The following is a 13,622-nucleotide window of genomic DNA, read 5'->3' as shown; positions in this document are numbered from 1 at the left end:
TGCGACCGACTGGATTTTTCAAACCTAATTTTATAAGGTTTATACAGGGGTTTGCAGCTCGTTTCATATTTGTGTAGCCTGTAGCCCATATACGTGTAGCCTGAGACGAGTAGAATCCAGGGGTACCAAAATCTCTAATCGAAAAATTATGGGGATAGCAGGTTTTGCACCTGGACAACTCAAATAATATAGCATTACAAGAAAATTTCACAAAATTACATTTGTAAATGGCTGAAAAATTGGTGAATATAATATTTAACTGAAAAACAAAGATCTTTAACAGTTATTCCTTAATTACAATCGGTAGAAATGGAAAAAATACTGTGTGATCAAAATCGAATATTCTTACAGGGCAAGTGATATGGATAATTTGATGATAAACATTGGCACAGAGTCGGATGACTATTGCAAGTAATTTGATATTTCATATTGAAAGTATTTTTAACGATTTGCTATGTCTAATACAAGCTGCTCCCCTCTTGTAACTGACTGGAAATAGGCGAGCCCATCTGAATTTTTAAAACTTAACGCTTATGTAGTGTCCTTATAATACATAAATAATACACTATTAATACGCATTCGTGGGACATGTTCAGACAAGCTGTAACTCGCGCCGTGCGGTTCCCAGTACTCCCCTCGACTACACCACGTTTGATTCACATACGAGAAATCAATTGCCATGCGATCAACTCGCATTCAAGCAATTCGCAGCGACGTGTGCAGAATGACACTTTTAAATTCAACTAAGAAAAAATGAAAAAGAAATGGAAAGGTTTGGGAGAGAAAACAAATAAGTAGGCGACTAAACTAAAGGGTATCCAATTCTTTATTCAAAGAAATACATCAAGAAGAAGAAGAAACGGCTTTAAAAATCATCTTAGAATTTCATCAGAGAAGTTAGATGAGCTTCTTTGAAGGATACTCCATGATAGGCATGCGAAATGGAACTATCAACAAAAACTATATGTAGATTACCTTTTTAGCTACTGGTAGAGGTTGTGATTGAGAAATTTCATCATGAGATTTTTCAAGAAATAATCAGTAAAGGCCAATCGTGAATCTCGAGAAATTAATTTTCCTCAATTTCAAGAATTCTCATTTCTCGAGAAATCATAAACGAGATTCTTGAGAAATCGAGAAATTATGACTACACTAAGTTTTAACATTTTGATTCTAAACGAAATTCCTTAAATATCTGAACAAAACTGTGTATATACTAAATATATATTAGACAATGGCTCTAATATGGCACATTCGTATAAAAAAATAAACAAATGACTTTACTTGTCAATGTGACAAAGACAATAGACAACAATACCCCAATTAAGTAATATTATTAAATAAATCAAAATTGTAAGGCTCTTTAAAATCCAAGGACAAGGTTGTCTATGGATAAAGTAATGCATTCTGAAATAATGTTATCATTAATAAAATTAAACTTGATTATCTTAAAAGTGATCTACGTAAGTTCAATATGAACTTTCTAGAATCAATTGTTGCATCAGGCAGGAGCTTACACAAGAACAAACAGCATCTATCAATAGGGAGACGGCAGATCATGACACTAAAAGCGCAAGATGGAAGTATCGTGCATAACTGGGATCATCTACTGGACACTGTTGTAGAGTTTTACAGAGCTCTATACAATAATTACACTAACAACACTGACATCAATTCAGATCTTCTGGTGAACGGAGAATATGGAGATCCTCTTCCCGAGGTTACTACCTTAGAGGTGGAATATGCTATAATGTGCATGAAGAGTGGGAAAGCCCCGGAAAAAGATGGGCTGACTATCGATGTTCTCAAACGGGCCAGGAAGACGGTGAGCGAAGTGCTCGTACGACTGTTCACAGATTGTCTGCACAAAGAGAATATCCCAGAGTCATAAAAAAATGCCCTCCATTATTATTCTCCATAAGAAAGGAGACACTGAAGATCTGAAAAACTATCGACCAATTAGTCTACTGCACATTCTGTACAAGGTTTTCACGAAAATACTCTTAAACCGTCTCGAAACAGTTCTAGACGAGAACCAACCAAGAGAACAAGCCGGATTCAGAAGAGGCTACAGTACTATGGATGATATACAGGTCGCCAGGGAAATCATAGAGCGCTACCAGGAATACAAACTGCCATTATATCTTGGTTTTATAGACTATGAAAAGGCGTTTGATTCCATCAAAAAATTCACAATTATAGACACCCTTAGTAACCAAGGAATTTCCAGATACTACGTAAACATATTGAACAGTATATACAGTGATGCCACAGCATGCGTGAAACTCCACAAACGGTTGTGTAAATTCCCCATCAACAAAGGTGTCCGGCAAGGTGATACCATTTCACCTAAACTATTCACTGCTACTCTTGAGGACTTATTCAGGAAACTTTATTGGCAAGAAAAAGGTGTTTCAATTAATGGGGAGCACCTCAGTCACCTGCGCTTTGCAGATGATATTGTTAAATTCTCACAATACCCGAAGGACCTCCAAGGTAGAATGCAAGAACTCGCGGATGTCAGTCAAACGGTCGGCCTAAAGATAAATGTCTCAAAGACAAAAGTGATGAGGAACCGCTTTTCGGACCCATTCCACACATGGGTCCAAGTCCGGCAAATGTCGTGATTTACGTGGTGCTCACCATTGTAATGTCGCCGACATACTTGCCTATTCCACGGCTGGCGAATCTTTGCCTTACTTCTGCACTGTGTTGGTGTTTCTGTACGCATCAAAGGGCTAATTTACTGGTCGCGCAGATTGGTTGGTTCATAATATTATGATTCAGTTAAATCGGTTTGTAGTTGTAATTTTTTTATTCTGTTTACTGTTTGTTTTGTTCAAGAGCTATTAGAAACCCAACTTTTATGCAGGGATTTTGATATGCTTTGGACAATACTTATTTTCCACTCAGTTTGTGAGAAATATGCATCTTTTTTCAAATTTCAATATAATTTAATAACCGAGTGGCAGGTTTTATCTCGTCGGAGGCCTCCTTTTAAATTTTCTCACAAATCGGTTGCGTCATGTTGCACGGGCCTCTGTTGGGCCCCATTAAATACTGGGAGATATTAGCATTTCAGTACCGGTACCTGGCTGGTTGCGAATTTCCCAATAAAAATATATTTTTTTGAAATACATGATATATTAAAAGTATATCAAAAAGACTTATATATAATAAATACACAGTGTCATTTGCACGGACATTTACCAAAATCAAATTAAATGTTTACCAAAGCGTCAGGGTTATCACATAAAGGAAATGCGTAAACTTGATTACATATTATGTGAAACGTAATTATTGTGTTTGTAAGTTTAATATTAAAAGTATATTAAAATCAGGACATCGAACCGGAACTGAACCGAAAACCGGAAAAACCGTTAATTTTGTCAGAATGAAAACCAGAACCGAACCAAAAAAAAATATCAGTTTTTTCAGTTCAGTACATGTTCAAAAATATAGAAGATAATATAATAAATAGTCAAAAAAAGTTAACCGTGTCAGATTAGGTCCCGACACTAATAACATAAAGATAAAAAAACACAAAATCGTATCGATACCTATATTACGAAATAATTTTGTGAAATACCTACAAAGGATACTGTTTTCTTTCCACAAGTACTAACTAACAGAAAAGAAATACACATATAAAATGACAATATTCCAACCGTGAAACATGAAAGATAAAATCAGATAGCGATTCTTGGAATATTACTCTATAAGCACATCATGCGTGGCACAATCATGCATAATGACGCGCTTTGTTTGCCCGAGGATTCTCTTTTTAAAATGCAATATTGATTATATTTTATCACACGTCATGTCTTAAGTACTTCACCATGATTCCAAGAGATGGCAGTGTGTATAATACATTAAATTATTTCAAAGAATCGTCCGGGGCTAGTATAATATGTGTAAAGTACAGCGTGTATGCATGCTCATTTTCAATGGCCGGCCTTGTGCGCACAGAATTGTAGAGTGGTTGTACAGTTGAATAGTTGTGTTTGCATAATTGAATATTTTTATTTTTAATGTTTTAAGTTACGTATTGATTAATTAAAAAACATTAAAATGTATTTTTTTTTACCATGTCCGATCCTAATAAGATCATATAGGTCTCTACAGAGTGGAGGATTTCGTGTTAATAGATTTTGTTTTTACTAGAAATGGATGTTAGCCACTTGATCAAACTATTAGGTCCATACTCTGACTCATACACAAATTGAAAAACAATATGTGTACTTGCCAGATCCAGGATTCGAACATGGGAGTCATGACATTATAGATGGACTCTTAAGCCGCGTGGCGATCGTTGGGTCAAGTGTATTTTATTAACAAATTGTCTCAAATTGCAAGATTCATATTTTTTCGCTAGGTGCCTCTGGTAGACAGAGCATTCATATGAGCCATAAACCAGTATATCACTCAAAACACAATAAATTCCTCATAAACACCCTTTCGCGTTCTTTGTGAAGTTAGGTAATTAATATTAATGTTAATATTGTTTTATTTTGGAGTTTTACTGGATTATTAATATTTAGTCACTTTAGAAAATAATATAAGTAATATGATTTTACTAAAAACATAAGAGTTTTTTTTTCATACACATTAGAGAATTATTATTATTATAATTAATATTTTAACAAAAATTATTAGTTTTTCATACAATGATAACCACCATTTTTAACATTAAAGAGATATGATACCAAAATTAATATGATATTACTTAACTAAAATTGAGGCATATTTTCAGCATTTTTTAATAAATATTTCATTGAAAGGTCATCAGTAAATGATTATGAAACGTAGTAGTATTAAAAAATAATTGTTTTTATTTATTTTCCAGAGCATTTCCGATATGGAAAAAGGAAAATCTCGCCTGGAGAGTTTTGACGCAACTGCGTACATGCAAAATGCCGATGATCGTTCGTCAGCGAAGCTCGATGTCAATGAAAAGACATACATGAGCACACTGCAGGATGAGATCAAAAAAGAAAAAGAGGAGAGCATCCTAAAAAGGATTCCAGCGGGAGCTGAAGCAACTACTGTACTTGTCGGATCGGTTGATTTTCTTAGCCAACCGACGATAGCATTTGTACGATTGGCCCAAGGTATCTTTATGCCTTCCATTACTGAAGTAACAATCCCAGTACGCTTTATGTTTGTACTCCTCGGCCCGAGTTCTGCAGATCTCGACTATCATGAAGTGGGAAGGTCAATTTCAACTCTCATGTCAAACAGGGCATTCCATCAGATTGCGTACAAGGCTACAACCCGGAAAGATCTTCTAAGCGCGATTAATGACTTCCTTGACGATTCAATTGTGTTACCGCCAGGTAATTGGGACAGTCAAGCGATCTTGCCATTTGAGGATTTGAAAGCCAAGTCGGACATGATCGCTCGAAGGAAGCGGAATGCCATGATCAAAAATAAGCCGTCGATTGATGCCGGAGTGCTCTCTGAAGAAAATAAACTGCTGTTGGCTCACGATGACCGTAGTCCAAAGCAACCGCCTTTTAATCCATTGCAACGAACTGGAAAGCCTTTCGGAGGTACATATAAAATCATTAAAATTATCATACATACTTAGAAAACATCTCAGAAACACCTATTAGAAAGAATTTTCCAAACCCACACGCATCGAATTTTGTTCAATGTCCTCTATCAATTTAACCACCTGCAGCCTACTTAATTAAGTAATATCTATGTAACAGAAGTCTTGTCTAATTTCATTAGTATTGGGAACTGGCTTGGGTGATTTGAATCAAGATACTAATAAAAGGTACTTACTACATACAAGATTCCTAGCCGGTATCAGGTACCTTCAAATTTTACTCTTAACATACTAACTTGACTGTAATGAATATATTTTTTCAAGGTTTTTTCGGTACTGTTCGGTTATCAGGAATACAGCGGAAAACACATTTTGAAAATAGCCGATAAACTGGATTATTTGTTAGGTTAACCTAACCAAACCTAACCTAACCCAAACTAATAAATAATCCAGTATATTGGGTATTTTCAAAATGTGTTTTTCGCTGTATTCCTGATAACCGAACAGTACCGTTTTTTCTAGTATGTATGTTTCTGAGGTGTTTTCAATATCATATGTATGTTCGTAAAGAATGTTATGTTCTTAAATCTTGTGAATTATCAATTGAATAAAATAAATAATAAGTTTGATTTAAAATTATTAGCAATCCTAATACCGGCTAAGTCTATTGGTCGATTCTGAATTTTTAATACACTGACTTTTTGCATTTAATATTGACTGTATACCCATTATATTATTATGGAATTGGTTTGCAATTTTTTTTATGAAATTTAACAAAATGTAATTAAATGAAAATGTACCTAAAGTGGTGATTTTACTTATGCATACATCAAGACCCACTATAGTCAGGCTGTCACACGAAACATTAAACTTTAATGGTAGTGCTAGTTATTGCCTATAATACTTTGAATGCAATATGGTAAACTGTTTGTGGAAAATGATGAATGTTTCAAATTGAAATAAATGGTATTAATTTGAACAAAATATACAATTGAAAAAATTCATTTATCGTGAACAGGTTACCCCATTGCATTCAAAGACAAGCAATAACTAGCGTCGTAATAATTATCGTAACTCAAATGGCAGTAATTTTACTTGTGCGATGATCGATTATAAATGTGTAAATGATACCGGCAGTGCCCTGCACAATGTAATTGTAAATTCATTATATGAATACGGTACCTATGATGAAATATGAGTTAAGCTGATATGTTTGTTAAAATTTTAGGTATCTGGAATGACATAAAGAGAAGATATCCATTGTACATATCTGATATAACAGATGGACTAAATGGACAATGCGTAGCTGCCACCATATTCATGTACTTTGCTGCACTATCATCAGCCATCACCTTCGGTGGGTTGATCGCTGACAAAACCGGTAACCTCATCGGAATCTCAGAGACCCTCCTCTCGACAGCCATCACTGGAATTATTTTCGCACTGCTCTCAGGTCAGCCGTTGATGGTGGTGGGAACGACAGGACCTCTTTTACTGCTAGATCAAAGTTTGTTTAATTTCTGCAAATCAAACGACTTGGACTTTTTGACTTTGAGGATTTACATCGGCATATGGCTGGCAATAATAAGTACAGTCGTGGCCTCTTTAGAAGGAAGTGTTCTTGTAAAACTATTCAGCAGGTACGATTTTTAATAGTTATTAATTCAATCAATCTATCTTCTTCTTCCTCGCACTATAACCCTTTGTGGGTCTTGGCCTCCTCTATAGGTAGACTCTATCCAGATCTATTCAAAGCGGTTTCCCTCCAGTGTAGGATGCCAAAGGACTTTAAATCTAAGTCGACACTATACATACCTCTATCTTGTACGAGGTTGACTAGGTCATCATTTCGTTGTTAATTTTCTACAAACACATATCTCAATTTTTGTCAGTTTTGAGTTGTTTGATGTAATGAATTCAGAATTTAAATATGCACATATTTCACTTAACACGTATTTCAAAACATACGTTATAACATTATAGATTTAAGCAATTACATAAAACTCGTATTACAATAAAAGACTTATAAATATTATTAACTCGTATCTTAAGTTACGTGTTTGTAAGTATACAGAATACTGAACTCCGACAGATGATTATACTGAACCTCTTTCTCGTAAGTCAACTGCAGTAATATTCACAATAACGTTGCAAGGCATTCTCGTATCAACAATATGACTAATCGGTCGAAAGTATAGTGCAATAAATTGAAGAAACATAACATTTTTTTCATGAAAATAAGTTTAACTATACGAAATGTTTCATAGAAGAAAATTTATTTCTAAATTAAAAACTGAGAAAACAAAGTTGTTATTTGCCTCTCCTGAAAGGTTGTGTTTGTAGAAAATTACCGACGATTTGCTTTCCGGCTTAGAAGTACATGGCACAGCCATCTAAGGTGGCCCAATTTGATAGACCGTACCTTGTGTGGGTTTTCCATACAAAGTGTACAACTTGTTATTGTACCTTCTATGCTAATGTTTGCCGCGATTGTACATCTTTTTCTTTGAGCATGTCCACCCTTTAGTTGGAACAGATGGACATGGCACCTTCAAGAATCACAGTTTAGTTTAATTTAACAAATAATCATCCCAGATATTCCCGTACATAATTAAATCGATGATTAAAAGGATTACCTATTCAATGTTATGACAATGATTTATGAATTTCTTTGACTTGGTTATAAAGAAAATACATTTCTACATGGAATGGCATTATTAACCGAAAACATTAAAATTTCAAGTTGTTTCTCTATAGAACTAGGGCTTAGTATTGATGCAACACATTTTCTCTCACAATATATCTTGTCATTTATCGGAGTATACAATTTTTTCAATAATTGTTATATGCTCTCACAAATTAATGTATGTATATAATTTTGGTCTGCCTAGAGTGCAATCATTGCTATATTTGGATATATTGGCTTTATTCACTGTACATCACATATATTATTTGGTTTAAAAATGTAAAAATTTAACTTAAATCAAATTTATTATAAATTTAATGGGAATCACTGTCTAACACATACAGTTTGTGGTTGTTACTCGTTACCCGTTACGTACCACTTTTGTTGCATATGGCTCCAACGACCCTTCTCAATAGGTATCTTCCTTTCAAAGATATCCGACTTCCTCTCATATTTTTTTGATAAGGCTATTTTAGTTGTTCTCAAGAGGAGTATTGAATCTTGATCCGGTAGAAGTCGCTGGCCAATGTCATTCTTCTGCTATCTTTTGATTGCATCCTGGTTACATATCATGAGGAGCCTCACTCGCAAGCATGTATTTTGTCTTGAATTTGTAATAAGTAGGTATGTTCTGTAATTAATTAGATTAGAATATATTTTGTGTTATGGTATATCAGGGATGGCGAACCTTTTTACGGACGCATGCTAAAATTTCCTAAATATTATTTTTCGACTGTCTGACGTCCTGAGCAGTTTTTCATAGGGAAAAAATGAAAAAAAACTTTTTTAAGAATCCTGTTAAGAAAATTGGAAAATTACAATTGAGTTCTTGAGATTCTATCTTTCGCCGTGTTTCTAGCCTTTTCATATCTTTTATTCTTTAAATAATTTTTTCCATGTTCAAAGAGATCGTGGAAGCATTTTAACCACGCTTCCTTCATATATTCTTCCATTTTTATGTTTGAGGCAAAATAGCAATCAACTGTTTGTATTTGAACGAATGTCGATAAATCTCATAAGGTTTGTTGATTGAATATTTTCATTTTTTATAACCTGATTGGTTCAAGCATTGTAAATCGATCAAAATTGGACGTTCAAGAGACGGCTTCTCCCGCTGCCTGATGATGTCAGTGTGATAATATTATGTGTGACGCATAAAGCCTAAGGACCGACCTTTAAAATTATATATTTACAATTATTTTACAAACGTAATGCTTATTCTTGAAATTTGTAGTATTTGCATGCTATTTTTTATACAATGCAATCTGTCATTTACGCATTTCGTTGTTGGCGTTTGCGCAATTATAGGTAAATATTATTCGTAAAAATAATATTATATTGTCATTATTTTTAAAAATCTTGTATTTTTTAATGGGTCATTTTTTTCTCTTCAAAATTCAAACATTGGCGTGCCATGCAAAATCATCTCGCGTGCCATAGGTTCGCAATCCTTGTGGTATACTATATTGCTATCATGTACATATATGTTTTCAGGTTTCTAGAAGACATCTTTTCATCGTTGATTTCACTCATTTTCATAATGGAGCCAATTACAAAGCTGTGGACAGTATTTCAGATACATCCACTTTTAGGAGACTATTGTCCATCTGATATATCATCTATGGCTTTGCGAGCAATATCTGGATCGTTTGAAGAAGAAAACAACATCACGGAGTCAACTACTTTGTTTGGAGATGAAAACGAATACAATTGCTCCAGTGCTTTGGGATGCTCACCAAAACCAGAAAGTCTAACGTCGCAAATGACCATTAATCAGCCAAATACAGCATTGTTCAGTATGCTGCTAACATTAGGAACATTCACAATAGCATATTTTTTAAGGATATTTAGGAATGGAAAGTTCCTCGGAAGAAGTGTGAGTAATTGAGAATTATTATTTGTAAGTTTTTAAATGATGCTTTGATGTAGGGGCGAATTAAGCCAGGTCATGAATGATTTCTTTTTGCTAAACGTTTTTATTCCAAATCGTGAATGATGGATTCCAAATAATATAATGTCACAGACTTTTCAAACTGTCGAATGAGATTATTATGCAATAATTCCTCGCGTGTATATCACATTTTTATCACCTTCTTCCCAATCAAAATAAGTAATCTTTGAATTGTTTATATTAAAAATGACAATTCATCTATGATATGAGGCCTTTATTTCCAAAGACCAATTTGCCCACAATCCAAAATGTCTGGTATACAACATTTTTGTATTTCAAGCCTAAATGATTAGTGTTAATTAATGCTGGTTTCTTTTTTCTATCATCTTGTATTTTCAAATCAGTGTATGTAACAATTATTCTGTGTGTATATGCATATTTTTTTCAGGCTCGTCGAGCGCTAGGTGATTTTGGTGTACCAATCGCGATTGTTTTAATGGTGCTTCTATCGTACTTCAATCAAGGCATTTACACGGAGAAATTGAACGTACCTCTTGGCCTAACGCCGAGCGATCCAGCCGCCAGGGGTTGGTTCATTCCATTTGGAGGCTCCGGAAAACAACCGTTTCCAATTTGGATGATGTTTGCTGCAATTATTCCCGCACTGATGGTCTACATCATTATATTCATGGAGACACACATAGCTGAGTAAGAAATATTGAAAATAGTATTATTCATTAATGTGGCATGCGATGGCTTTTGCTTGTTGGGGTGCTGTTGAAAAAAAAATATATAAGCCTATTATTTGTTTCATATCGACCCCTTCGGTCCACAGAAAAATTTATCATTTTTCTCTATTTTACGGGAGATACCAAACATAATATGTAAATTTACATTCCACTGACATTAAGGCTATACCTCAGTTGAGGCATGGTCTAAAAAGATCGTGGCTAGGCGATGCGCGGATTGCGGGTAGCGGGTGCAAATGACGCATGCCGACCGAAATATAATTTGTCATATAAATCCAACATGCGTCCATTTAATGTTCTGTTTATTGTTCTATTAGTAACAATAATAATATATTCATTGACATGTTTTCTTTTTAAAGTAAATGGGTAACGTTTTAGTCATTTTTACACGATTTAAGAATTAATACCCCCGTCGCCATCACGAAACAAATTGACGTATTCTAGAATATCGTAAATTGACGAGTCCAAAATTTCATCGCGCCTATAGTTGAAAATTATTTGCCGTTTCACTGAAGTATCGCCTTAACAAGAAAGTGTTTTTTACATAGACGTACATATTGAACCATTTTTTATCTGTTGAAGTCTCTTGCATCACTTAACGTAATCTATTATTTTAGATCCAGTACCATACGTAACTCAAAATCGCTAAAAATTGAGAAAGGTTTTTATGATCCAAGTGGCCGATATTGTCTTCTTAATCTGACTTCTGACAGCCTCTCTGATTGGTACAACTGCAAATCCACCGAATTGTTTCAGATAAAGAGAAGATTGCCCTGATGGTAGTCAGCCTCCTAATATTATTATTATTATGAAGATGAATTTTCTAGTGTTTTGTATCTAATTCAAATTTGGCAGGAGGCCGGTTGCAGAATTATGGAATGGTAGCTCTGCGATCTGAAATAATTATTAATATTATATTTATACCTGGTATTTCATCGATTATTTGTTGGAATGTTCCGCATCTACAGCATCTATGGAGCACACCCCACTGTTTATTTGAAAAAGACAATAACAATCTGGTCAAAATGTAGCAAAAATACGTACATAATGATATTCTGTATATTATAATATATTATTATGTACGAATTCTTTAACTTGAGTAGATTAAAAGCAAAAGTGCTTCATTCCAATTTTGAAATTCAATACAGCACTCTCTGCAATGTTCAAATTAGACTAAGCTCTGTATACTCTTAATTTTAACACCAGCGGAGTCAGCTGGCAAAGGCCAGCTGTTTCGGTAGCCGGTAAACGCCAATCACTCAATATAGCAATGCTATTCTTAGAACCGAGAGAAATATTTGTTGAAGAGACCTCCATCTATCAGTAGATTGATTCAGGTTGATAACGTTAATTATAATATAAATATTTCCCTGTATAAAATCACAAAATTTTTCAATATAGTAATGCATAGGATCGAGAGGAGTGGAATCAGCTTTAAGGGGCAAGTGTGTACAAGACTATGACAATTATTATTAGACTGCATTTTAAAATGACAATGATATTTTTTTACATCTCACTTATTTATACTTGCTAACAATATGATAGAAAAGTTTTTATTGTCATTTTCATTTTCAATCACCATTGAACACAGTGTAATTTTTTTTTGTTGATACAATATGCAAATAAATAAAATATGAAAATAAATCTTTAAAAGCTTAATGATTTATAATAATAATAATAAATAATAAACTGATGGGTTTGGGGATATTATGTTTTATTTTATTTTTCTTATATTATAAGCTATATTTTTTTAGGAAATTTCTTATTTTTAGGAAGTGGTTTCACATATGTGTCGCTGAGTTTCAAAACCTGCTATAACACTGTTTTGAAATAATTAAGGTATATAATATATCGATGGATTCGTTATTACAATCTCTACATGAAAATTTTATCGCCTCTTTCAAAATCCGCTACGATTAATTATTGTCATTTATGAAACAAAATCAATGCGTCAATACCCAATCAATACCCGCTATAACACTACTGAAACATTCAAAAACCTTTTTAGTTCAAAAAGTTTTTATTGATTTTCTCAACATAATGAAACAGTGTTATAGCGGGTTTTGAAACTCAGCGACACATATTATCTTTTGATATACTCTTTTACTTATTATGCAGTTGATTTCAGAATACTTGTATCGGAAAAGTCCGCACAAAACATTATTTCGCATATCCATCGGAATTTAGTCTAACTATTGGTATCTAAGTGAATTGCATCATACATGGAGCGGTGGTGCAGTAGAATAAATTGCATTGCGATGCGTTTGACAATATTCAAGAGTTTTGAGTTGTCCATTGAGACTTTCCATTGATGTATGACAGTTGTACCCCATCAACCGTAATTTTGCTGTACTGCGCCTAATAAATCTGTGCATTTTAATATTATATAGGACACTGGTCTAGTTATATCTGTTGGGTAAATTTCATGAATGATATTTATTGGATGATCTTTTTTTTCTTTTAGGTTGATTGTGGACAAACCAGAGCGCAGATTGAAGAAAGGATCCGGCTTCCACTTAGATATTGTTATCATTAGCTTTTTAAATGTGCTGTCTGGAGTAATTGGCACCCCTTGGGTATGCGTTGCGACAGTGAGATCAGTGACGCATGTGTCGGCGCTGACTGTGATGTCACAGACCCATGCTCCTGGTGATAAACCATACATCATTCAAGTAAAAGGTAATTAATTCATCCTGATTATCCAGCCTAAACGACACTAGGGAGGGTCAGATATTTAAGATT

The 13,622-nt window shown here is 34.2% G+C and overlaps 1 protein-coding gene across 4 annotated transcripts in view; it reads left to right on the top strand.

Moving 5' to 3' along the window:
* Positions 1-13,622, top strand: part of Ae2 (anion exchange protein Ae2) — a 253,028-nt gene that overhangs the window by 231,558 nt on the left and 7,848 nt on the right. For all 4 annotated transcript variants that reach the window (XM_085942315.1, XM_085942298.1, XM_085942307.1 and 1 more), the window contains 5 exons: positions 4,847-5,552; positions 6,783-7,194; positions 9,735-10,116; positions 10,580-10,839; positions 13,345-13,559. In XM_085942315.1, coding sequence (XP_085798441.1) covers positions 4,847-5,552; positions 6,783-7,194; positions 9,735-10,116; positions 10,580-10,839; positions 13,345-13,559 — 1,975 coding nt within the window. The remainder of the gene's footprint in view (positions 1-4,846; positions 5,553-6,782; positions 7,195-9,734; positions 10,117-10,579; positions 10,840-13,344; positions 13,560-13,622) is intronic.

This window comes from Rhyacophila brunnea, unplaced genomic scaffold, assembly GCF_057557595.1.
Source record: "Rhyacophila brunnea isolate RB1 unplaced genomic scaffold, BYU_Rbru_1.0 scaffold_1, whole genome shotgun sequence".
Taxonomy (NCBI): Eukaryota; Metazoa; Arthropoda; class Insecta; order Trichoptera; family Rhyacophilidae; genus Rhyacophila; species Rhyacophila brunnea.
This window is presented reverse-complemented; position numbering and strand designations above follow the sequence as displayed.